Source organism: Panthera leo, chromosome C2, assembly GCF_018350215.1.
Source record: "Panthera leo isolate Ple1 chromosome C2, P.leo_Ple1_pat1.1, whole genome shotgun sequence".
NCBI lineage: Eukaryota > Metazoa > Chordata > Mammalia > Carnivora > Felidae > Panthera > Panthera leo.
In genome coordinates this window covers 83,870,855-83,898,349 of record NC_056687.1, presented here as the reverse complement: position 1 = coordinate 83,898,349, position 27,495 = coordinate 83,870,855, and the positions used below count along the sequence as shown (strand labels likewise).

Here is a 27,495-nt window from a genome sequence, read left to right as displayed (position 1 = left end):
TACTGGCATCTGTGGGTAGAGGCCAGGGATGCTGCCAAACACTTGCACAAGGCAGTCCCCCCTCCCCCCCACCCCGCCCAAAGAATTATCCAGCCCCCAAAGTCTAAATGCCAACGTTGAGAAACCTTGGGCAGGACCCCGCAGGACTGGGCTCCGCTAACCTCTGCAGGAGCGGTAGAGCAGCTCGGGGGGTCGCGGGCGTTTGCACGAAATCCCGGCGCTCGAGTAGGCCAGTGTGGAGCAGCCCCGAAGTTCACGGACGTCTTCAGCTAGTCCCAGCGCACGCGCAGGCGCGTGTGAAGCAGCCCCGAGGTTCGCGGGTGTCCGCACGGAGTCTCGACGCTCGCGCAGGCGCGTGTGAAGCAGCCCCGAGGTTCGCGGGTGTCCACACGGAGTCTCGACGCTCGCGCAGGCGCGTGTGAAGCAGCCCCGAGGTTCGCGGGTGTCTGCACGGAGTCCCGGCGCTCGCGCAGGCGCGTGGGGAGCAGTCCTGAGGTTCGCGGGCGTCTGCACCGAGTCCCGGCGCTCGCGCAGGCGCCTGAACAGCCCGAAGGCTACTGCACCGAGTCCCGGCGCTCGCGCAGGCGCGTGTGGAGCAGCCCCGAGGTTCGCGGGCGTCTGAGCCGAGTCCCCAGGGCTAACGCTGACGCGTGTGAAACAGCTCCCAGGTCCTCAGCGGCCCTCGCCGGGAGGGTGGCCTCCGCGGGCAGGCCGTGGGCCCTTCCTCAGGCTTCTGGAAGGCGGTCCTATCTCACCCCACCCCCACCCCCAGTGGCAGATCCGCAGGGTCCGAGGCGGCCCCTTGGCTGCTTTCCCGCTGGAGGGTGGGCCGGGCCCTCGGCGTCCGCAGCAGGCCGGGCCCGGAATGGAGGCGGCGTGGGGAGGCCCGGCCGAGCGGGGGAGCCGCGGTGTTCTAGAACCAGTGTCAGTTCTCGGGGGAGGGGGTGCGCAGGCATCCTTCCCTCGCCTGCTCTGCTTTCGCCCGGAAACTAGTCGCGTCCCCCGCAGGGCCGAGCAAGGCAGCGGGCACCGCAGCGCTCTCCTTAGTTGTGTTTGTTGGCCTAAAATTCCAAGAAGAAAGTCAGAGGAGCAACGGCTACCAGATTCGCTTACTGTTTGTTCTTTCTCTTTCACACTCAAACGTCCTCATCGCCGCTTTCCTTTTTCCCCTGGACGCTTTCTCCCGTTTCCAGGACAGATTTGGAGGAACACGTTTCATAACTGTCGTCCAACTGGAAGAGTCCGGACAGCTGGAAGGGAGGGGACAGTGGTGAACCCTCAGAGTTAGCAGGGCCGAGGAGTGCCCAAGCCCAAGCCAGGCGCGACCTGTGATTCCCGCCGGCGCCGGCGGGTTGGGGCCCACCCTAGTTCTCCCAAGGGGTCACTGGGGTCCCGGCAGGAGCCCCACATTTATGATCAGAAGCCAGAGCAATGCGAAGGAGATGGGGATGAGGGACATGCCAGGCTGGGAGGGTCTGAGACACTTTGCAGAGCCAGTGACCTCAGCTTCCTGGGTTAGGCCTCGTCCTTATGGGTATGCATCACGAAAAGGGGAGGGACATGGAAGAGGGAGAGAAAGAGGAGGCAGGAGAAGCTGATGAAATCGAATTGAGGGAGAAAATGAAGGAGATAAGAAGGAAATAAATTACACTCAGAGCACTGTTCTCCTTTTCCATATCTTCTGCACCTTCGGGATGCTCAAAGGTTTCCATGGAGGTAAACTCCTTGCTGGAGCAGCCTTGGGGAAAGAAAGGGAAGAATTTGACCTGCTGTGCAGGAGAGGGCCTGGGAGGATTGGTTCTGCTGCCAGTGGCCAGATGTCCTAGGAGGCAGTGCCTGTCCCCAAGAACCTCTTCTCCTCATCTCTAACTCCTGCTCTCCCAGGACCTGGATGGCTTCACCTGGGTGGGAGGTGGAGGTCTGTCCTCTTAAGGTTCTCTTTCCCAGCTCAAATTTGTAACCATGACCCCGAGAAGATCTGTCTATGTGGTGTTCATAGCCCTACTCCTGGTCCTCCAAGAAAACGGTCAGTCTTTTTGTGCTTGACAACCTTCCTGTCCTCCACCCTTCTTCCCTCTCTTCTTTTCCCCCTTTTCTCGCCCCTGATTCCTATTTCTTTGGTAGCCTCTGTCACTGCTCTCCCCATGGGAAATCAGAGGAGTGAGTACATCCTGCCTCTCTCTTCCAATGAGCTGATAAACCGATTAGTCACCACTGTGCACCTGCCATGAGCCTGGGGCTGTTAAGACACTGAGGGGAACAGCAATCTCCACCAAACACTGAACCCTACTCTGTGCCTGCTGGGATGCCAGTTTGTCAAAAGTTAAGCTTCACATGGCCCTCTAAGGGCCTTAGCTCCATTTTACAGATGAGAAACTGGGATGAGAGAGGAATAATCACTTGGCCATGTCCCCTCGGCTGCAAGCACTGCAGCTGGGTTCTACAAGTCTTGTCTTTACCTCTCACTGAGCTTCAACAGAATAATCAATCTTGCAGGAATCGGAGTGCAGGACCAAGTCTCTGTTTGGTGACAACTCAAGGGCAGGGGTTAGGGTATGGCCTTGAAGGGCGTGGACAGGGCATGGGGGGTGAGAGCATTCTGGACACAGGAAATGAGAAGAGGGAGCGGAAGGAGTCTACAGTTGGAGTTAGTGGCACAGTTCTGTCAGCAAGCAGGAAGTGTGCAAGTGGGAGCTCCCTGACCTGCTGCCCAGAGGACCCCCAAGCTGCATTCTGGGGCCCAGGGTTCTCCCCAGGGCAGAAGTTGGGGGGCCGTGCCAGCCAAACTGGGAGCAGCCAGGCAGCCCTTTCCTGGAGGCCTCCAGGAACCCTGCCTGGTGCCGGAGGGTTTTGAGGCAGCTGGACACAGTGCTCTCAGATTGCAGCAAACTTGCTTTAATTTCCAGTCTCCAGAAGTGGTGGGGTGAGGGGTAGAGGGCAGAGGAGAAACTGGCTCCCACCGTCCTCCTCCAGATGTGACTCAGGGACATCTGCAGTAACGCCCAGAGACTCCTCTTTAGGGTGGTCATTCAACACGATCCCCTTATGCCCAGAGCAGGCAGTGAGGACAAGGAATGGCAGTCTTGCTGAAAGGCTGTAAGGGAGGAATGGAGAAGACTTGCCCTTGACCACCTACCATGGGAACAGAAGGGTTGAGTCTCCAGGGGCTGTGGCCTCAGTGTCCCAGACAAAGCCAGGCCGGCAGGGCTGGGGTGGGGTGAAGGGTAGTGGCCAGGGACCCAAGAGCCACCCACTGGGAGGCCAGGGGTGAGGCCGGGCTCTGAGGTCTCTGGCAGCCATGGAGCACTCAGGACCTGGGGCTGGCAGGGCTGGGGGACAATGTGGGAACTGGGAGACCTGACAGCCAGTTCCAGCCACTCCACAGGTAAGTGGCACCTGGGGTAAAGTGATGACCAGTCACTGGTGGCTGCTTTCCTCTCCCTCCTGGGGGCCCTGCCGCAGGGGGACAGGGTCTTCAGCCTGGCGCAGGGCTGGCACAGAGGACCTCTCACACACTTGGCCACACATTGACTGCATTATTTCAGGGTCGTCTGGGCCATTTCCTGTCTCCAGGAAGGATCTGTCTGAGCCTGGAAAGAGAATCGACCCTCCCAGCGCTGACAATATCCAGATACCCCCTCCCTGCTGGGGACTGTCAGCACACAGGGTACCCCAGGTGAGGGTGGAGGACACCCTCAGTTTAGTCCAGAGTTTTCCATACTCCTTAGAGATGCCAACATCGCGTCCACACAGACTACATTTCTAAAAGGAAAACTGTTTGTGGAACAATATTACCCTTACAGGTATGATGTCCTCATCTGATATATTCTATGCTCTTATTCTATTCTACTTTATTCTACTGTGTTCTATTCTATCCCATTCTATTCTGGGACACAGAGGAGGAGAGGGGCTGTGGAGGTGGTGGGGTCACAACAATCCCCTCACAACAAGACCCTTCGAGGGAGAGTTTCTTCTGACACAGCCCGCAGCTGCTCTGGGTGAGCCCTCACTCGTCTCCCCCTTGGGCCCTGGGGCCCTTGGCAACAGTGACTATACTCTATTCACCCAGCATCCCCCGCGGCTCCTGGAAGGAGCTCAGAATTTTCAGGACCCGCAAGCCTTCCTTTGACTGAAGGAGAACGTCCTTCAGTCAAAGCTGGAAATGTGGGGGCCAAAAGTGCAGCTCACAGGATGAGTTTTGCAAATCTTTGTCATTTGCATATTTAATCCCTTCCTCCTGGATCCACTGGCCATGGGCTCCTAGGGGTCTTAGGTACTATAGCGGTGACAGCACTATGGAGACCCAGAATTTTGGGCTCAGGGTCTGGCAGGTCATATGAGTGAATAAAGGAAAGACCCCCTCTGCCCAGTGGTAGGAGCAGGGGCTTTGAAGTCAGTGAGACCGAGTGCAGTTCTGACTTTGCCACTCACTCACTAGCTGTGTGATCTTGGGTAAGTCACTTAACCTCTCTGAGCATCTTTTCTTGTCTGTAAAAATGGGGATAATAATATCTATCACAGCTTTGATATAAGGATTAGCAGAAAGGTTTATAAAGTAAAATGTCTCGTACATCTTAGGAATTTAATAAATAACACCTGTTATGATTACTGTTAATAGCGATTACAATAATACCAAAGAGAAGGTCTCAGAACAGCTCTTGGTACTCCAAGTATGCTATTACTACTCATGTTTGGGGGAGATTTGTTTGCTATTGTCTTCACCCTCATAAATATCTGGGGGAAGAAACAAATTATAGAGGTAATAAATGGCTTTAAAAGGAAACACAGAGTACACACACACACACACACACACACACACACACACGAAAACCCAAACACACACAGGCCCTTGAAAAATACTCAATTTGATATCAGCAAAATTTTAAGTGACAGTTGCATTCTTGAAAAATGAGCAGAATGGCTCTGGTACCAGTCAAGTTCTAGTTATATGTTGAGAAGACACTTTGAGTCTCTGTGGTTCTCCTGGTCCACGTACCAGAATAAGCATAAAGAGTGTTGGCAGAGAGAGAGAGGGATACGAAGAATGGGGAAGGTGGGCTGTAAAAATCCATGCTAGTAAGGACTGGTGTGTATTCTGTTTTCTTTCAGTGGATGATCTTTCTAGCATACATCACATATCCTAACTGGTTTGGGGAATTTAGTTTTAGCACTTAGTGTTTAGACTTCTGATCTTTTATTTTGGTTTAAAAATGGAATGAAATTTATGTATGTATGTATGTATGTATGTATGTATGTATGTATTGGGGGGGAGGGGCAGAGGCAGAGGCGAGAGGGAGGATCCTAAGCAGGCTCCATGGGCAGCGTGGAGCCCAGCATGAAGCCTAACTCAGGGCTTGAACCCACCAATGTGAGATGATGACCAAACTGAAATCAAGCTGGTTGCTTAACCAACTGAGCCACCGAGGCACACCCTAAAAATTGAATGAAATTTATTAACAAGTGAATCTATTGGTGAGTTGAAATTATCCTCTTCAATATACATGTTTTTGGTAAATTACAAATTTGGAAGATAAAATCACGCCTTTCCCCTTTCTGTCCACTGGATGGCACGATGGGACCATTGTAGATCCCACTAGTTCAGAGGCAGCTATTACCCATTGATTTCAAATGGGCAAACTATTTTTATTTTGTTTCAAACTAGATTTTTCCCTATCCCTTACAATTATGCAAGAACTTTTAAAGGGCCACCTCTATCATGTGAACTAAAGTACATCATTTTTACCTGGGGGCACAAAGAAGTAAAGTAATTCATCCAAAGACACAGAGCTGGGTTTGAGCTGTGAGCCCTTAACCATTGCACTGTGCTGCTAAGCTCCTTCTCTGTCTTCTGGGAGTTAACCCATGGGGTCACTTTATGCCTAAACCATCCCAGTTGCTCTCCACAGCTCACAACAGAAGAGATCTCCAGGTTGTTTCCACAGGTACTAGGCTGGATTAGGATCTTTCTGCTTGGTGGCCCAGAGTGTAAATTATGTAAACATTGAAGTTGGTCTGTATCTGAAGTGCCCATTTCCTTTGCAAATCTGCCTTTGGCCAAGAGGAAGAAAATCACTGCTATGCATTCAATTAATTACTTTCAGGCTGCACACATTCTCAAAGCACCTTATTTTTGTTTTGTTTTGTTTTAAAAGTGTGTTTTCTGTTGTCAGAATCCTTGCCAACTTGTAGGGCAGTCTGAGCTTGTTGTCTTGGGACTTTCAGAGCTGCTAGGAGCTGGGGTCAAAGACACTTCAGAACAAGGAAACCACCCCCAGCTCAGCAATCAGCTGCCATCAGATGTTCTGGGTTGGAACAGGCCCACAGGTGGGTTGTAGGAGGAGCTGATATGTCTAGTTGGGTTTTGTCAAGGCTTATCCATTAAACCAAAAATTTAATAGGAATTTTTCAAGAAGACTGAAATATAAAGACCCCTAATCTGTTTGTGTAGTATGGCTCCAATTTTTTTTTAAATATGCATTTCTATAGACAAAAAGTTTAGAGTAAAATATTTACAGTGGTTATTTCCAGTTATGTGTGATTTGCATTTTGTTTGTACTTTTCTGCTTTGTTTAATATACATATGTATTATTTTTATAATCAGAAAATGAAACTTGTAATACTTACCTTTAAGAAGTGTTTATTTTTGAGAGAGAGAGAGAAAGAGAGAGAGAGAGAGTGAGCATGAGTGGGGGGAGGGGGTTGCCAAAGAGAGGGGGACAGAGGATCTGAAGCAGGCTTTGCACTGACAGCAGTGAGCCTGATGCTGGGTTCAAACTTGTGAACTGTGAGATCATGACCCGAGTCAAAGTCAGATGCTCAACCAACTCTCTCTCTCTCTCTCTCAAAATAAGTATTTTTTAAAAATTAAAAAAATGGTCAGTTATCTGAAATAACCCACAATCTCACCAGAGAAGACTGTTTGCTATACCTTATTTTCTTTATCATAAGAGTACATGAAAAAATTTTAAATAATAATATAATCAATTATCTAGGCCTAAAAGGAAATTCCCCCAAATCAGCAAACAACCCTTATGTACTACACTAAATGGCTCACAGACATTAAAGCAGTCTCCCCTCCACCCCAAGACCCTGAGGGAACCAGACCCACAGTTATGTCTGCACAGGGGCCTATGGCTAAGGGCTAGCAGACAGACTCTACCTCTGTTACCTTTGTGGCACAATGGTTATTCTCATTTTACATATCTTTCAATGTCCAGGACTCAGAAAATCAGGGATAAAATAGAATTCAGAATTCAAAAATTTCAGTGTGATTCTGGCTAGTAAAATACTGTTGGAGCTTAGCTCCTTTATGTTAGCCAATAACACCAGAAAAAGCAGACTCCTCTATTTTGTGACTGTCTCACCTTGAAATTGCTTAGGTTCTAAGAGGTTCCCACCTCACTGCCTTGCCCTGTCCAGGCCTTACCACTACTAGCATGAGGAGTGCTAGCATTCCACCCCTCAGGCTTGCACTGGAGGAAACAATTGGCCCTAATCATCATTAGGAGATCAGGCTGCCTAACAGAGGCAGAGAGGAATGTGTCTGGTGCTTAGGTGATCCACTGGGACATCCTCCAATACTTCCACACCCAGCTGTAACTCTAAGTGAGTGAGTAAAAGAACAATAGTCAGACAAGAGTCTGGGGCACCCACTGCACATGCAACCAGCAGAAGAGGAGAAGGAAGGGGTATGTAGAATGAGTGGAAGGGAGAGGATGACAAAAGTACAACCTAAGGACCAATTGCAGCAGTAGGTGGCGCACATTAAAGTTAAGTAGAACTCTTACTATGTCCCCTGGTGGAGATTCCCTGCCTTGGGAACAGGCCTTGAGACTCACTGAGACTAAAGTTGCAGAGATGAGGACAAATACCTTGTGTGAGTCACTAGAGCGCGATAATGATAAGGGCACAACTCATTTGACCTCCTGGCTCCCAGATTTCATATATTCTGCCTATTGAGGCACAGTGCCATAAAATGGCCATTGGTTTAAGGTGCATACTGCATCCTGAAGATTAGCACCCCGACCCCACAGTGTCATGCTTAAACAAACTGTTGCTCATCCTTGCCTTCAAGAGGCTATTCCATGGCTCTATCTGGCTGGCAGCTTCTAAATGGGGTAGGACCAGTAGGTCGGTCCTGTGATCATATGCCCACAGCTGAGTCTCTCCATTCTAAGCAAAGTTATGGAATAACTTTATAGTATATATAGTTGGATAATATCCATCTGGGAGCTCAGCGTCAATCTGTGCTGGCCGGCTGGACAGTCGACAGTGGCAGGAGCTACATCAGTCTTGATGACAAGGAGCCCATGCTGCTGGGCCCATGCATAGCTTCTGACTCTGCTGCAAAGGCTTCTCTCTACTTATGAGCCCACCGTGCAGGTGCTGGGGTGACGAGGAAAAAGCGGCTGATACCTGCTGGCCAAGTCATCCAGGTGGTGTAGTTGTCTGGCACCTTTTCTGCAACTGATATTCTCTAGTAGGTATGAAAATGATACAAAGATTCTCACATTTTGAGCTTAAGTCTATGGGTCTTGTGCCTCTTCCCCAGTCAGATCATGTTATAATTAGATGCTAATCATTATCCTGGAAGGAAGGTGGGGACGCATCCTGAGAAGGAAGGGTAAGCATCGCCTTGTATGTCTCATCTGCAACTTCTGCATAATCTTGGGGGTAAGAAGGGTCTGATTCCCAACAAGGGGGGGGGGTGGGACACTTACGCCAGCCCAGGGGGACAAGGGGCATATACCTAGATATCCTCATCACAAGTTTTAGAGTCCCACATTTTCCCTACCAGGGCCTGACTTGCTTGCTCATCTACTAGCACTAGGAGCACAAAATGATTAGGTAGCAGACTTGCCTGGGCTGAGAATTCATCCTTCTTCCACACACAGCCATGCTGTAGAAGATGAGGGCCTGAACGCTGGCAAGGAGGTTCATTCTCATATTGGGCTTTAAACTGGTGGTTAATCTGATCCTGTCACTCTCTTCACTCTCTTCAGTGCATCAGTGGTGCTTAGCAATAGCCTCCCACTTCTATGCTCCTGATACTTAATATTTCCCCTAAACTTCCCAAATACTAGAGACATCACACCAACTGGTACATCCCTGTCCACCTATATCTGACCCCAGGTGTCACCACAGGTGAAGATCTTAGCCACTGAACTGCTACCACAAACCAGGGACCAGGGCTTTCAACAGTCCACCCACCAACAGAAATGGAGTCCTCTGCCATCTGGCTGGCAAGTGACCTATTAATGCCAGAATCCCATCCTTCCTTTCTAGGACCTCTGCTGGTAGTGTCTTAGGTTTCTCAGAAGCAGATTGCACAAGAGAGTTGTGGAGAAAGGGCTTCCAGAGGAAACCTGTAAGAGCACTGAGGACAGAAGCCAGGGCAGGGAAGACGCCAGGCGCAGATGTGGTCTCAGCTCAAGTCTAGCATCAGCCTGATCTCCTAGGAAACCCTGGAGCATAGATGGTGCTACACGTGTCTCCTTTGAGGCAGAAGGGCTGGTTTTTGTACCCTGAATCAGTTAGTCATTGGCTGGCTATAAACTGCCCCTGTGGGAGGCCATAACCTCTCAGGCATTTCCTGGCTAGACAGCTCTGGTCAGCTGAGGGCTGGACAGTGGGTACACACACCTGGTAAAAAGGATGTGGGCAAGGTGTCAACAGCCTCTATTACATTACTGTGTGTGATTTTTTTAATTAAAAAATGAATAGACTTTAGAGCAGTTTTAGGTTTACAGAAAACTTGAGCAGAAAATAGAGTTCCCATATAACCTCTCTACACTCACTCCCTACATAGTATCTCTATTATTAACATGTTACATTAGTGTGGAACATTTGTTACAATTAGTGAACCTATACTGATACATTATTATTAACTAAAGTCCACAGGTTACATCAGGGTTTACTCTTTGTGTTGGATAGTTCTGTGGGTTTTGACAAAAGCGCAATGTCATGTGTCTGCCATTATAATATACAGAGTAGTTTCACTGGCCCTAAAATTTTGTGCTCAACCTGTTCATCCCCTCTTCCCCAAATCCCTGGTAACCACTGATCTTTTTACTGTCTCTATATAGTTTTGTTTTCTCCAGAGTGTCAAATAGTTGGAATCATACAATATGTATCTTCAAACTGGATTCTTTCACTTAGCAATATGCACTTAAATTTCCTCATGTCTTTTTGTGGCTTGATAGCTCTTTTTTAAAAAAATTTTTTTTAACGTTTATTTGTTTTTGAGACAGAGAGAGACAGAACATGAACGGGGGAGGGTCAGAGAGAGGGAGACACAGAATCTGAAACAGGCTCCAGGCTCTGAGCTGTCAGCACAGAGCCCAAAGCGGGGCTCGAACTCACGGACCATGAGATCATGACCTGAGCCGAAGTCGGCCACTTAACTGACTGAGCCACCCAGGCGGCCCAGCTCATTTCTTTTTATTCCTGAATAATTTCCCATTGTATGGATATATCACAGTTTGCAACTCATTTGGGTAAATACCACAGAATATGATTGTTGGCCTGTATGGTAAAACTATTTTTAGCTTTTGTAAGAAACTCTCAAACTACCATTTTGCATTGTCACCAGCAGAGAATGAGAGTTCCTGGTGCTTTGTACCATCACCAGCATTTGGTATTTTCAGTGTACTATATACTACTTTTCACACTGTAACTCTTGAGTTTTGCTTTTTGGTTTCTGGGTTTGTTTTGTTATGTTTTGCTTTGAGGTGTCAGCCAGTCTTCTGAAGAGCTGACTGGTTTTTGTGAAACTAACTTGTGAAAAAGTTGTCAAAGTTCACAGGACATAATGGTTATTCCCTTGTTATCTCCCTGACTCCTGAAGCCAGCCTGCTTTCCTAGCATTGAACTGTGAGCACACACACACACACACACACACACACACACACACACACAAACAGCCTACAACCAAGTCTAGACGAAGGCACACTTAACCAAATGTTATCCATTCTTCTGCTTATCTCAAACCTTTGAGTCTGATCACTTGGAATTAGCAGAATAGACAGAAGAAAAAACAGAAAGGCACCGGGACAATCCACATCCTTATGTTTTAGGTGAGGGAGTTATAACTTATCAAGTGCTCATATCTATAAATTTATAGATTATGCCACTGTTGATGATTGTATACCAACGTCTTCAAGCAAAGAGTCTTTTAACAGTCTCTCTCTCTTTTTTTTTTTTTAACGTTTATTTATTTTTGAGACAGAGAGACAGAGCATGAACAGGGGAGGAGCAGAGAGAGAGGGAGACACAGAATCCGAAACAGGCTCCAGGCTCTGAGCTGTCAGCACAGAGCCCGACGCGGGGCCCGAACTCACGGACCGTGAGATCATGACCTGAGCCGAAGTCGGACGCTCAACCGACCAAGCCACCCAGGCGCCCCTTAACAGTCTCTTTAAGAGAATATTGGCACATGGGGTGCCTGGGTGGCTCAGTTCATTGGGCGTCTGACTCAGGCTCAGGGCATGATCTCGCGGTCCATGAGTTCAAGCCCCACATCAGGCTCTGTGTTGACATCTCAGAGTCTGGAGCCTGCTTCAGATTCTGTACCTCCCTCTCTCTCTGCCCCTCCCCCACTCATGCTTTGTGTCTCTATTTCTCTGAAAAATAAACATTAAAAAAAAAAGAGAGAGAGAATCTTGGCACATGAAAAAGGGAGTTAAATGCTTCAAGAAACAAAACATACTTTAGGACTAGATAAGGCTGGATAAGGTCAATTTTCTAATAGTCCTCGATAATCTGAAGAGTCACCTGTTAAATAACCTAGAATGGAATTCTCAACACACATTTTACTCGTCTGTAGGGCCCCAGCTGAAAGGACAGTCCATTACCAGGGGTTTTCCTTCATTTTAGCTTTTCAAAATGCAAAAGAAAGTCACGATGTAACTTGATCAGAGACAGTATTGGGGGATAAAGCTAATTATTTAGATGAAAATCTGATTTTATCTTATCCTTAAAAATTTTTTTTTAATATTTATTTTTCAGAGAGAGAGAACATGCACGAGCAGGGGAGGGGCAGAGAGAGAGGGAGACAGAGGATCCAAGCAGACTCTGCACCATCAGCACAGAGCCCAATGTGGGGCTCAGATCCACATACTGTGAGATCATGACCTAAGCTGAAGTCAGACACTTAAGCGACTGAGTCACCCAGGCGTCCCTGATTTTATCTTCTTTTAAAAAGTTTTTCACAAGCCATTATAAAATCTCCATGGAAAACAAAACATAAAAATTTCATACCTCCCAGAGATTTTACTACATTCTATAGAGAGATAGGTCTTATTGTGAAAAGCAAATTTAGGCACTATATTCTATAAACTCTCACCAGCCGAGATTTTTCTCAAGCTTAACTTTTCCTGGTCTGTATTAAGAAGAAAACAAGGTCATTTTGTATTTTCCAAATATAAAATTTTATTTTTTAAAGATTTTTTTAAAAAAGTTTATTTATTTATTATTTTTTTTTTTTGAGAGAGAGAGAGAGAGAGAGAGAGAGAGAGAGAGTAGGGGAGGGGCAGAGAGAGAGAGAAAGAGAGGGAAACAGGATCCCAAGCAGGCTCTGCACTGTCAGCACAGAGTCCAATGTGGGGCTCAAACTCACAGAACTGTGAGATCATGACTTGAGCCGAAATCAAGACTGAGCCATCCCGGCACCCCCCAAATATAAAATATTGTAACTCACATATATACCCTAATTGAGAATCACTGCTTTATTAAAGGCATTGCCACCAATATTTGTTGACCAAGACTGCACATCCAATCACTTATTATGTGACCATCTTCCTGTTAATTTGCCATTTCATGCTCATTAGCATCCAAGAGTCTAGAAGTCTGACCAATAAGCATAACGTTAATTAGCTTTGCCCCTGAGTTGGGGTGTGGGGTCTGTGTATATTTCTTCAATGACTTTTGTACTTTGTAGGTACTCAGTAAATGTATTTTGTACTAAAATTCCTTCCAGATGCCTTTTCTAAATAAACTGTAGGCCTAAATACATACTTCATGTCCCATGAAATTAATTACATAATAGTCCCAAACTGAAGTCTCAAATACTAAATCAAGACTTGAATTATGGGCAGTGGTAACAGCATAAAGTAGAAGGTCTATTGGAAAAGGTTATCTTCATTTTAAACAGGCAAGGACAGAAAAGATGGCAACAAACACAGCACATTCAGAGCCCTGTAAACCATAATCTATTATGTCATTAGAATATAAAATGCTTCCATACTTGTTCTTTTTGATCCCATACCCAATTTTAGCCACCAGAAAACCGACACACAAAGAAATCAGGGCTGAAGCCTTGTGGGGAAGCACCTGGATCAAGTGTTCCTAACCTTTCCCTGGAAAAGCTCTGAGAGGAGGTGAAATCCATAAATCCTGGACACAGCAAGAAATAAAGTTGCCATGACCCAGTGTCTTTATTCCCAAGCAGAGACATACTGGCAATCTCTTATCCCTACAATCATTTCCTTAAAAGGGCAGCTTTTCCAAAGAGGGAGTCACATTAGATGTGAAACATTTGCCCTTCTTGTTAATTCTGGCCTAATTAGAGCCACACAAATGAATAGCAGAAAACCGATTTCATATCTTTCTTCTCACTCACATAATTAAGGAAGGGGCTGAGAATCAGGCAATGTCTTCCTCAGCTTCTAAAGAGCTGGTATCCCCCATCACTCCCCCACTTTCCCACTGGGTCCTACCTTTAATCCCATGTGTGCCGGGGACTGGGTCTTCCTAACTGCTGGTAGCTCTTTTCATATTTTCAATCCAGGGAACAAATCCCATTCCATTGCCTTTTCTTTAGAGAAATATACACGAATGTTGAACCATTGGAAAGAATGGCACATGCATTCCTCCCTATGTCTGTTGGAGTGGTGCTGGCTCACTCGGGTTCTCCTAAAGTTTCAAGGAGCTGCTTCATCCTCCTCCTTCACCATAGTCTAGGACCTGCCTTGGCTCTGAGCATGACAGTCAACAAGGGAATGTTCAATGGACACCATTTGCTGGATTATACAGTTAACTTCGAACTGGCTGCAAGTCTTTTTTTTTTTTTTTTTTTAAGATTTTATTTTTAAGTAATCTCTCCACCCAACATGGGGCTCAAACTTATGATCCCTAGGTCAAGAGTTGCATGCTCTATCAACTGAGCCAGCCAGGTGCCCCTGGCTACAAGTCTTAAAGTGGGAGAGGTGAGGAGGAGGAATCCCCTTTCATCCTCGTAAAAGCTGTTTCATGGGCTTGCTATAGCTCCCTCCTCCTCTCTTCCCTGTCCTGAAATGCCAACTATTATATTAATTCTTTTGGGTTAGATTAGCTCAACACTTGCTAGGCTCTGGAGGTCTGAGATGAATGAGATGTGTCCTGAGCTAAACGTCATCACCTCTGACTCTGCTTGCAGAGTGGTTTGCCAGCCTGATGTGATTATTCAATGAGTTCTTTTATTTGTTTATTCACTAAACATTTACTGAGCACCTATGAGTGCTAGGCCTTTATATAATATGAGGCCTAAGGGAAGTTAAAACTAATAAGACAACCTTCATTCTCTAGAGGAATTCGTGGTCTAATGGGAAGAAAAAGTTAAACACACCATAAAATTATAATAGAGCCTATTAGATGCTGTAGTAGAGTACTCTGTCTAGCACAGTCCTCACCCCCTCACCTCTATCATCTTTTTGACTGAGGGCCTGGGTGCCTCCATTAGGATCAAGCCAAAGGAGCCTAGGAAAACTAAGCAGGCACTGTACCTGAATTGGATTACAGGTTCATTCAACAATCACTTATTAAGTACTTTCTGAGTGCCTTGCACAGGGCGAGGAGTTACAGATGGAGAATGTTTTTGAGTGGGCAGGCATAGATGGGGATAAGGAGCACCTTTCCCAAATCCCTTCTGAGTCTGTACTGCCCCTTCCTCCTGGCTGTCTCCAGAGGCACCCTGGAAAATGTTTTTGATTTGGTGTTTCCATTTTCTTTGGGTAAATACCCGGAAGTGGAATCGCTAGATAGTATGGCAGTTTTATTTTTAGTTTTTAAATGAATCTTCATACTCTTTTCCATAGTGGCTGCACCAATTAACATCCCCACCAACAATGCTTGAGGGTTCCCTTTTCTTCACATCCTCAGCAACATTTGTTATTTCTTGTCTTTTTGATAGTAGCCATTCTGACAGGTGTGAGGTGATACTCTTTGTGGTTTTGATTTGTATTTCCCTGATGATGAGTGATGGTGAGCATCTTTTCATGTGTCCGTTGGCCAGCTGTATGTCTTCTTTGGAAAACTGTCTATTCAGTTCCTCTGTTCATTTTTTAATCAGACTATTTGTGTTTTTTGGCATTGGATTATAGGAGTTCCTTATTTATTTTGGATATTTATGCCTTATTATATGTATCATTTGCAAATGTTTTCTCCCATTCAGCAGGTTGCCTTTTTGGTTTTTGATGGTTTAGTTTGCCTTTTTGGTTTCCTTTGCTGTGTAAAAGCTTTTTAGTTTGATGTAGTCCCAATAGTTTACACTTTTGCTCTTGCTTCCTTGGCTTGGGAGATTTTTCCAGAAAAATATTGCTAAGGTTGATTTCCAAGAGGTACTGTCTGTTTTAGGACTTTTGTGGTTTAGGGTCTTACACTTAGGTCTTTAATCCATTTTGAGTTTATTTTTGTGTATGGTATAAGAAAGTGGCCCAGTTTAATTCTATTGAATATAGCTGTCCAGCTTTCCCAACACAATTTTTGGGGGAAACTGTCTTTCTCCCATTATATGTTCTTGCCTCCTTTCTTATAGATTAGTTAACCATATAAGCATGGGTTTGTGGCACCTGGATGGCTCAGTCAGTTGAGTGTCTGACTTCGGCTCAGGTCATGATGTCACGGTTTGTGAGTTCAAGCCCCACATTGGGCTCTGTGCTGTCAGTACAGAGCCACTCCAGATCCTCTTTTCCTCCCTCTCTCTCTAGAAAATAAATAAACATTTAAAAAAAACCCACATGGGTTTATTTCTGGGCTATCATTTGTGTTCCACTGATCTATGTCTATTTTTGTGCAAGCACCATACTCTTTTGGTTACTATAGATTTATAGTATATATTGAAATCTGGGATTGTGATACCTCCAGCTTTGTTCTTCTTTCTCAGTATTGTTCTGGCTATTCGGGGGTCTTTTGTGGTTTCATTCAAATTAGAAGATTTTTGTTCTAGAGGCACCATGGTGGCGCAGTCGGTTAAGCCTTTGACTCTTGGTTTCAGCTTAGGTTGTGATCTCACAGTTCGTGGGTTTAAGCCCCATGGTGGGCTCTGTGCTGACAGCATGGAGCCTGCTTGGGATTCTGTCTTTCCCTCTTTATCTGCTCCTCTCTCTCTCTCTCTCTCTCAATAAATAAATAAACCTTAAAAATTTTTTATAAAAAAATATTTTGTTCTAGTTTTGTGAAAAACACTATTGGTATTTTGATTGGGATTGCATTGAATCTGTAGATTGCTTTGGATAGTATGGACATTTTAACAATATTTGTTCTTTCAAGCATAGTATATTTTTCTATTTATTTGTGTCATCTCTTATTTCTTTCATCAATGTCTTACAGTTTTTGAAGTACAGGTCTTTCATCTTTGGTTAAATTTATTCCTAGGTATTTAATACTTTTATTTTATTATTTTATTTTATGCAATTATAAATGGGACTTTTAATTTTTAATTTCCCTGTCTGCTATATCATTAGTAGTGTATAAAAACAAAACAGATTTCTGTATATTGATTTTGTATCCTATGACTTTACTGAATTCATTTATTACTTCTAATAGGTTCTTTGGTGGAGTCTTTAGGGTTTTCTATGTATAGAAAGTTTAGTATAGTTTTCTATGTCATTTGCAAATAGTGAAAATTTTACTTCTTGCTTATCAATTTAGATGCCTTTTATTTCTTTTTCTTGTCTGATTGCTATGGCTAGGATCTCCAGTATTATGTTAAATAAAAATGGTGAGAATGGACATCCTTGTCTTGTTCCTGATGTTAGAGGAAAAGCTCTCAGTTTTTTACCAATAAATATGATGTTAACTGTGGGCTTTTCATATAGGCCTTTATTATGTTGAGGTATGTTTCCTCTAAACCTATCTTGTTGAGAGATTTTTTTTCTAATTTTTTTTTAAACATTTATTTATTTTTGAGACAGAGAGAGACAGAGCATGAACAGAGGAGGGTCAGAGAGAGAGGGAGACACAGAATCTGAAACAGGCTCCAGGCTCTGAGCCATCAGCACAGAGCCCGACGCGGGGCTGGAACTCACGGATCATGAGATCATGACCTGAGCCGAAGTCGGACGCTCAACCAACTGAGCCACCCAGGCACCCCAGAGAGAGATTTTATCATAAATGGATGTTGAATGTTGTCAGATGCTTTTTCTGCCTCTATTGAAATGATTGTATGATTTTGATCCCTCATTTTATTAATATAGTATATCACATTGATTGCTTTACATATATTAAACTATCCTTGTATCCCTGGAATAAATCCCACTTGATTGTGGTGAATGAACCTTTTAATGTATTTTTGAATTCAGCTTGCTAATATTTTTTTGAGGATTTTTGCATCTGTGTTCATCAGAGATGTTCATCTATACTTTTCTTTTTTTATAGTATCTTTGGTTTTGCTATTAGGGTAATGATGGCCTCATAGCATGAATGTGGAAGCATTACTTCCTCTTCTATTTTTTGGAATGGTTTGAAAAGAATAGATACTAAATCTTTTTTAAATGTTTGGTGGAATTCACTTGTGAAGCCATCTTGTCCTGGACTTTTGTTTGTTGGGAGTTGTTGTTGTTGTTGTTTCCTTAATTACTGATTCAATTTCATTACTAGTAATTGGTCCGTTCAGATTTTCTTTTTCTTCCTGATTCAGTCTCGGAAGATTGCACATTTCTAGGAATCTATCCATTTTTTCTAGGTTGTCCAATTTGTTGGCATATAAATTTTCATAGTAATCTCTTATAATCCTTTGTTTTTCTCTGGTGTCAATTGTAACTGCTCTGTCATTTCTGATTTTATTGGAGTCCTCTCTTATTCTCTTGCTGAGCCTAGTTAAAGGTTCATCAGTTTCATTTAACTTTATGAAGAGCCCGCTCTTAGTTTCATTGATCTTTTCTATATTTTTAAGTTTCTATTTCATTTATTTCCATTCTGATTTTTATTACTTCCTTCCTTCTACTAACTTTAGCTTTTGTTTTATTTTTTTTTAGTTCCTTTATATGTGAGGTTAAATTGTTTATTTGAGATTTTTCTTCTTTCTTGAAGTAGGTCTGTACCACTATAAACTTCCTTTTAGAAGAGCTTTCGCTATGTTGCAAACATTTTGAACTGTAGTGTTTTCATTTTCATTTGTCTGCAGGTATTTTTTAATTTTTACTTTGATTTCTTCATTGACCCATTGGTCGTTTAGTAACATGTTATTTAGCTTCCATGTTTTTGTTTCTTCTAGTATTTTCCTGTAACTGATTTTCATACTGTTGTGGTTGGAAAAGATGCCTGATATGATTTCAGTCTTCTTAAATTAATTGAAACTGGGTTTTTGACCTTTCATGTGATCTGTCCCAGAGAATGTTTGTGGGGTTCTGCTTCTTATCTATATTTTACATTCCTGTCACAACCTAGGGAGCACAGGGTTAGGACTTGAGTAGGGCTTGAGAGGCCACACTGAAGAAGGTAGCAAACGCAGAGACACGGTTTAGGGGAGAAACAGATTGCAGCTGCTGCAGAGGGGAGGCAGTCATGGTCACAGAGAAGGATGAGAGAGAGAGAGAGAGAGAGAGAGAGAGAGAGAGAGGAGCACACAGGGGAATGTACAAGGAGAACATTTCTATAGCCATTGACTTAGAAAATGAGAGGGGCTGAATTTTCATGGGTTCTTGCAACCAATGGGGCTTAAAGCCTGCAGTTTTAAAGGCTTGGCTGGGACAGAGCTGGAGGACACTGAGCTATTCCTGGAGAAAAGGCAGGCAAACAACCCAGGGGGCTACAGCTTGGAAAGAGCATCTGGAGAGTGCCTGGGGCACACAAATGGGGGAGATTATTTGCTCTTCTGAGAGCTTGTCCTTGAGAAGCAGCATTCAGACACGTCTCTTTGGGAACAAAGGAGCTGGTTAGGGCTATTTCCTTTTCCAGGCCCTCAGCATAAACAGAGCCACCTGTGAGAAGCAGTATAGTGCTGACACGGCTGCCTAACTTGCTTACACTAAGCCCCACCCCCCTGTGCTCTACTACCCTTCCACTACCATTCTGTCTTCCTGCCTCAGTCCCAGTGTGGCAAGCCCCACCCCCAGAAGAGCCCCACCCCTGCCTCAGTCCCAGTGTGGCAAGCCCCACCCCACCAGCAAAAACCCCTTCCCACACCATGTTGCCCAATCAGAAAGTTTTGCAGGGCCCTAGTTCCAGTGGAGGAGGTGACAGGTCTCATTTCACAAGCAGACCAGAGCACACCTCTGTTAAAGCTTGCCACATTCAGGGCAGGGATCAAACACGGCTCACAGCAAGCAAAGAGAGCCTCTGCAGATGACTGGCCTGAGGGATACAGCAGCCAGAACATAGTAGAGTGCACGCAGCACACACTAGAGGCTCTCCCTGAAGCACCAGGCCCAGGGCACTACATGACCTCTTCTTCATAAGGCCATTATTTCCAGCAGCAGGAGACATAACTGGCTTTTCTAGCATACAGAAGAAGGCAGAAACTTAGACAAAATGCCAAGATGGAGTAATTCATCACAAATGAAAGAACAAGATAAGGCCACGGCCAGAGATCTAAGTGAAACAGATGTAAGTAACATGCCTCAGAGAGAATTTAAAGCGACAATTATAAGGATACTCATTGGGCTTGAGAAAAGAATAGGGGACATGTGAGACCCTTACCTCAGAGATAAAAGAACTAAAAAAGAATCAGAGATGAAGAGTGCAATAAATGAGATTAGAAACATGGTTGATGCAATTTGAATAGTAGGCTGGAAGAATCAGAGGAATGAATTAAAGACCTAGAAGACAAACTAATGGATGGCAATAAAGCTGAACAAAAGAGGGAAAGGAGAATTATGCAAAACGAGAATAGACTTAGGGAATTTAGTGTATCCATCAAATGTAATAACATTAGTATTACAGGAGTCCCAGAAGAAGAGAAAGAGGGGCAGAAAATTCATTTGAAGAAATAATAGCTGAAAACTTCCCTAATCTGAGGAAGGAAACAGACATCCAGATCCAGGATGCACAAAAGCAACCAAAATTAACAAAAGCAACCAAAAACCATAAAATACCTAGGAATAAATTAACAAAAGCAACCAAAAACCATAAAATACCTACGAATAAATCTAACCAAAGAGCTGAAAAATCTATACATTGAAAACTATAAAAAGCTTATAAAGAAATTGAAGAAGACATACAAAAATAAAAATGGAAAAATACTCCATGCTCATGGAATGGAGGAACAAATATTGTTAAAATGTTAATACTACCCAGAGCAATCTACGTATTTAATGCAATCCCTATCAAAATAACACCAGCATTCTTCACCGAGCTAGAACAAATAATCCTAAAATTTGTATGGAACCAGATAATACCCAAAATAGCCAAAGCAATTCTGAAAAAGAAAACCAAGTCTGGAGGCATCACAATTCCGGACTTCAAGAAGTATTACAAGGCTGTAATCATAAAGACACTATGGCATAAAAACAGATGCTCAGATCAATGGAACAGAATAGAGAACCCAGAAATGGACCCACAAATGTATGGCCGACTAATCTTTGACAAAGCAGGAAAGAATATCCAATGAAATAAAGATAGTCTCTTAAGCAAATGGTGTTGGGAAAACTGGACAGCAACATGCAGAAGAATGAATCTGGACCACTTTCTTACACCATACACAAAAATAAACTCAAAATGGATGAAAAACCTAAACATAAGACAGAAGCCATCAAAATCCTCGAGGAGAAAGCAGGCAAAAACCTCTTTCACCTCGGCTGCAGCAACTTCTTACTCAACATGTCTCTGGAGGCAAAGGAAACAAAACCAAAAATTAACTATTGGGACCTCATCAAGATAAAAAGCCAAGAATACTCTATCCAGCAAGGCTATCATTCAGAATAGAAGGAAAGAAAAAGAGTTTCCCAGACAAACAAAAACTAAAGGAGCTCATGACCACTAAACCAGCACTGCAAGAAATATTAAAGGAGACTCTGTGAGTGGAAAAGAGATACTAAAAGTGACAATATAAAGGCAGGAAATACAAAAGCAGTAAAAATGAATATTTCTGTAAAAATCAGTCAAGGAACTCACACACAAAAAAGGATATAAAATATAATAACATATACCTAAAACATGGGGAGGGGAATGGGTTCAAATTTGAAAGACTATCAACTTAATATAGACTTAAAATATCAACTTAAAGTAGACTGCTATTTGCAGAAGAGGTTATATAAACCTAATGGCAACCATATATCAAAAACCACTAAGAAACATGCAAAAAATAAAGAGAAATAATTCCCAATATATCACTAAAGAAAATCAGCAAAACATGAAAGAGAGAAAGACGAGAAAGGTCAGAGAAAATCTCCAGAAACAACCACAAAACAAGAAATAAAATGGCAATAAATACATATCTATCAATAATTACTATGAATGTAAATGGATAAATGCCCTTATCAAAGACATAGGGTGTCTGAACGGATAAAGAAAAAAACCAAGACCCATCTAAATGCTGCCTCCAAGAGACTCACTTTAGACCTAATGACACCTGTAGGTTAAAATTGAGTGGTTGGAGGGGCGCCTGGGTGGCTCAGTTGGTTAAGCATCTGACTTCACCTCAGGTCATGATCTCACAGTTCGTGGGTTCAAGCCCTGCATCGGGCTTTGTGCTAACAGCTTGGAGCCCGGAGCCTGCTTCAGATTCTGTGTCTCCCTCTCTCTCTCTCTGCCCCTCCCCTACTCATGCTCTGTCTCTCTCTCAAAAATAATAAACATTAAAAAAATTTTTTTAAAAAGGGGCACCTGGGTGGCTCAGTCAGTTAAATACCCAACTTCAGCTCAGGTCATGATCTCACAGTCTGTGAGTTCGAGCCCCACATCATCGGGCTCTGTGCTGACAGCTCAGAGCCTGGAGCCTGCTTTGGATTCTGTGTCTCCCACTCTTTTGGCCCCTCCCCTACTCATGTTCTGTCTCTCTCTTTCAAAGGTGAATAAACGTTAAAAAAAAAAAAAGTGCGTGTTGGGAAAGATATTTTTAATGTAAATGGATGTCAAAAGAAAGCCAGAATAGCAACACTTACAGTGGACAAACTAGACTTTAAAACAAAGACTGTAACAAGAGACAAAGAAGGGCACTATATAATAATAAAGGGGACAATCCAACAAGAAGATAAAACAATTGTAAATGTTTATGCATCCAACATGGAAGCATGCAAATATATAAAATAGTAACAAACATAAAGGAAATAATTGATAATAATACAATAATAGTAGGGGACTTTAACACTCCACTTACATCAATGGACAGATCATCTAAACAAAATCAATAAGGAAACAATGGCTTTGAATGACACACTGGACTAGGTGGACTTAACAAATATATTCAGCACATTCCATCCTAAAACAGCAGAATATACACTCTTTCCAAGTGCACATGGAACATTCTCCAGAATAGATCACATGTGAGGTCACAAACAGGACTCAACAAATAACAAAAAGACTGAAGTCATACCATGCACCTTTTCTGACCACAACACTGTGAAACTAGAAGTCAACTACAAGGAAAAGTCTGGAAAGACCACAAATAATACATGGAGGTTAAACAACATTGTTACTAAACAATGAATAGATAAACCATGAAATCAAAGAAGAAATAAAAAAATACATGGAGACAAATGAAAATGAAAACACAACCTTTGGGATGCAGCAAAAGTGGTCCTAGGAGAGAAATATATAACAATACAGGCCTACCTCAAGAAGCAAGAAAAATCTCAAATAAACACCTAACCTTATACCTCAAGGAACTAGAAAGGGAAATACAAATGAAACCTAAAGCCAGCAGAAAGAAGGAAATAAAAAAGATTAGAACAGAAATAAATGATATAGAATCTAAAAAAATAAAATAATGGAACAGATCAATGAAACCAGAAGCTGGTTATTTGAAAAAAATAATAAAATTGATAAACCTCTAGCCAGACATATCAAAAAGAAAAATATTTATGCATTCATGCATAAATATTTATGCATTTACCTGTTAATGGATAAAGAAATTGGGGTATATCCAAACAATGGAATACTACACAGCACTTAAAGGAATACACTACTGTTACACAAAAACACAAAAATTATGCTAAGTGAGAGAAACCAGACCAAAAAAAGTACATGCTGTATGATTCTCTTTCTGAAACGATAGAAAATTCAAACCAATCTTTAGTTATAAAAAGATCAGTGACCACCTGGAAAGCAGTGGGGGATGAGGGAAGAACAGGAGAAAGGTAATAAAAAGGGGTATGATCTTGTAGGGGTGATAGATGTGTTCATTATCTTGACTGTGGTGATGCTTTCACAGGTGTGTACATGTGTCAAAACTTATCAGATTGTATATTTTAAATATGTGCAGCTTATTTTGTTAATTATACCTCAATAAAGGCATTTAAAAAATAATAGTTTAAGGCCTTGTCCAGAAACTTTAATAAGCTAAAATGCATATTCCAAGTCATTAACCACAGCTATCCTAATTCCACAGTTCTAGGATAGGACCCAGATACCTGCATTTGTAACAAGCTCTTCAAGTAATTCTAAGGCAGGCTATCCCTAAATCATCCTTTGTGAAACTATGGTAAGGATTTCTAGTACAATCTTGTGACTAGAATGTTGCTTCTGGGGAAAACAGGTAACTTGTTCTACTGGGGTTATTACATCTTCCTGTTTTATGTCTCCAGAGCTCTCATATTCAATTACCTTAACATATATTTAGTATAGTATTAATAGTTCAAAAGCAAAAGTAGTTTTTCCCCATATTAACTTTATATAAATTAAAACAAACTACATAATGTAGTATTATTTCTTGGCAAAGGCCAGAAATTTAAATAAGAAACTTACATCACTTGGTTGTTGTGACAGAAAACTGATGTGGTGGTTTTCCAATCACCCTTCTTAGATTATCTTTTTCTACATCTTGTGATGCATACTCACCCTTGCATCTTCCTATCCACCTAATGGTCAGAGAAGACACGAAAGAATGTGAAATGGTCGCATTCCTGCTAAGTCTCTAAGGACAAAGTTTATCTTTTCATAGTCACATAACTTTCCTTACCAAACACAACAACCATTATCAGTATAAATGATAGGAGAGAGATTTTCCACATGAGACTAGTATTTCTTAGCCTTCACATTACCTGAAGGAAATATCTGAACTCAATTGATCAAGCTTATTGTGAATTTTTCCTATCAAATATCCCTGCTGTTATGAGGATCAATTGAAAAAACAAATGTGAAAGAGCAAAGCCTACTCAAAGATGAGTTTTAATTATTAAAAGGCATTCAGCAAGTGATACCTGTGAAAATAGTTCAGGAGAAAAAATAAAAACCCTAAAAAATGGTCTCCTCCATGAAAACATGGAAAAAACTGGCAAAAACAGAAACAATACTTTCAGAACACTAGAAATTAAGCAAAGGCTTACAGCAATCAGGGGAATATTTATTCAAGAAAAATGGCAGTATCTTAGTATGTATGAACAGTGAGCTTTGTGGTATTTTAGCTGCCCTATTCCCAACCAACCTCTCCTTCTTGATGGTAGCTTTGGAAACCAACAGCCTGCAGTCATGGTGAAAATTAACAACCTGGCAGCCATAGGAGGCAGAATGAGGTTGGAGTTCAATCAAAGTTTCATTTCCAGAGAACAGTCATTATCCGACTTGCTTGGGAGTTCTTTGGAACACCCTACTTACAAGGCTGTCTTTCTTAGACCAATTCAGAGCTTGCACAGTGTGAAAAACCTTTTCCCCGGGGATATTTGTAGAAAATTACTAGAGGCAATTGTTTAACTTGTTGGCTGCCCGAGGCACTGGATAACAGCTGGGACAAAAATAGGCTAATCAAAAGTTTAAAAGGTAAAACTTGGGAATGAGATGTCCATAGTGGCTTTCAAAAGCTCCCAATATTCCTTAGAATCTAGAAGACCATGTGTACATGCCCAAGTCTGTATGTATGTTCATGAAAAATCTGAGAAGGTCTTATGCTCTCATCTCTGGTTGATCTTGGGGCTCTGTACAAATAGGAAGTGAAAGCTAAGGTGGAACTGTCACCTGCTTGTCTATGTGTTGAAGGTGTACTCCATTATCCACACAGAACTCCTGGCAAGGACTGGAAAAATCACTAAACAAACAATAACAAAACAACAAATGATACCAACAAAAAACACTGGAGATAGAGATGACTTTGGTTTCCAAAATTGCCATATTATATTATTTTAAACATCCAGTTTTCAGCAGAAAAATTGTAAGCCATGTAAAGAAGCAAGAAAGCATGGCCCATATGTAGAAAAAAGAAAAAAAGCAATCAAGAGAAACTGTCCCTGAGGAAGCCAAGATATTAGACTTCCTAGACCAAGACTTTAAATCAACTATTTATAAAATGTTCAAAGAATTAAAGGAAACCAAAAAAAAAAAAAAAAAAAAGAACTAAAGGAAAGTATGAGAACAAACACTCATCAAATTGAGAAAATAGAAATTATATTTAAAAGGGGCCAGTAGAAATTCTGGGTTGAAAAGTATAATAACCAAAAAGAAAAATTCAGTAGAGTGGCTCAATAGCAAATTTGAGCAGGCAGAAGAGTGAGAGAACTTAGATATAGATCAATTGAAACTATCCAGTTTGAGGAAGAAAAAGAAAAAGAATGAAAAAGAATTTATTTATTTTATTATTTTATTTTATTTTTGTAATAGTTTTTTAATTAAAAAATTTTTAATGTTTATTATTTTTGAGAGAGAGAGAGAGACAGAGCATGAGTGGGGGAGGGGCACAGAGAGAGGGAGAAACAGAATCTGAAGTAGGCTTCAGGCTCTGAGCTGTCAGCACAGAGCCCAGGGTGGGGCTCAAACTCATGAACCGCGAGATCATGACCTGAGCTGAAATCTGACACTGAACCATCTGAGCCACCCAGGTGCCCCAAGAATGAAAAAGAATTTATAGAGCCACTAAGAATCTGTAGGACACCATCAAGCACACCAATATAGACAGAATGGGAGTCCCAGAAGAAGACAAAAACAAAGAGGCTGAAAGAATACTTAAAGAAATAATGGCTGAAGACTTCCCAAATTTGATGAAAAAACTAATCTACATATCCAATTATCTACAAACTCCAAGAAATATAAATTCAAAGAGATACACCTAGATATATCAAACTGTCAAAAGAGAAAGAATCTGAAAGTAGTAAGAGAAAAGCCGCTTGTCATATGCAAGAGATTTTCAAATAAGATTAATAGTTGATTTCTTATCAGAAACTATGGAGGCCACAAAACAATGGCACGACATATTCAAAGTGCTTAAAGAAAAAGACTCAACCAAAAATTCTGCATCGATGGTCAATTGATTTTCAACAAGGGTGTTGTCTTAGTTTAAGCTGCTATAACAAAGTACCATAGACTGGGTGGCTTATAAACAACAGAAATTTATTTCTTACAGTTCTAGAGGTTTGGAAATCTTAGATCACATGGTTGTGTTCTGGTGAGGGTTCTCTTCTAGGTTGAGGTTGCTGACTTCTCATTATATCCTCACATAGCAGAGAGCAGAGATAGGAAGAAAATTCTCTCATGGCATTTATGATGGCATTAATCCTATTCATGTCAGCTCCGCTCTTATAACCTCATCTACTCCTAATTACCTCCCAAAGTCTTCACTTCCTAATACCATTGGGTAAAGTTCCAACATATGAATTTGGGGGGAATACAAACATTGTTAAGTCACTTGAATCCATAAAAAGTGCCCAGACCATTCATGAAGAACAGAACAGTCTTTTTAACAAATGGTTCAGGGACAATAGGATATACACATGTGGAAGAATAAGCTTAGATCCCTAATTCAAAGATTAACTCACAGTGGATCAAGGAGTTAAAAACAAATTTTTAGAAGAAAGCACAGGTATAAATCTTGGATTATGCAATGATTTCTTTTTTTTTTTTTTTTAATGTTTATTTATTTATTTTGAGAGATAGAGGGCTGGATAGAGAGAGAGGGAGAGACAGAATCCCAGGCAGGCTCTGCACTGACAATGCGGGGCTCGATCACACAAACCATGAGATCATGACCAGAGCTGAAATCAGGAGTTGGATGCTTAACCAACAAAGCTACTCAGGCGCCATTAGGCAATGATTTTTTAGATATGACGCCAAAACACAAACAACCAAAGAAAAAAAAGATAAATTAGACTTCAACAAAGAAGTCATCAAGAAAGCGAAAAGACAAGCCACAGAATGTGAAAAAATATTTGTAAATCATAT

The 27,495-nt window shown here is 42.3% G+C and overlaps 1 protein-coding gene across 1 annotated transcript in view; it reads right to left on the bottom strand.

The window, feature by feature from the left end:
• Positions 1-582: 582 nt before the first annotated feature.
• The window catches only part of MCF2L2 (MCF.2 cell line derived transforming sequence-like 2), a 264,774-nt gene continuing 237,861 nt past the window's right edge, over positions 583-27,495 (bottom strand). Inside the window, exons 26-27 of the mRNA XM_042903055.1 lie at positions 1,650-1,738; positions 583-1,250 (exon numbers count right to left, since the gene is read on the bottom strand). Of these exons, the coding sequence (XP_042758989.1) occupies positions 1,137-1,250; positions 1,650-1,738 (203 nt within the window). The 3' untranslated portion in view covers positions 583-1,136. The remainder of the gene's footprint in view (positions 1,251-1,649; positions 1,739-27,495) is intronic.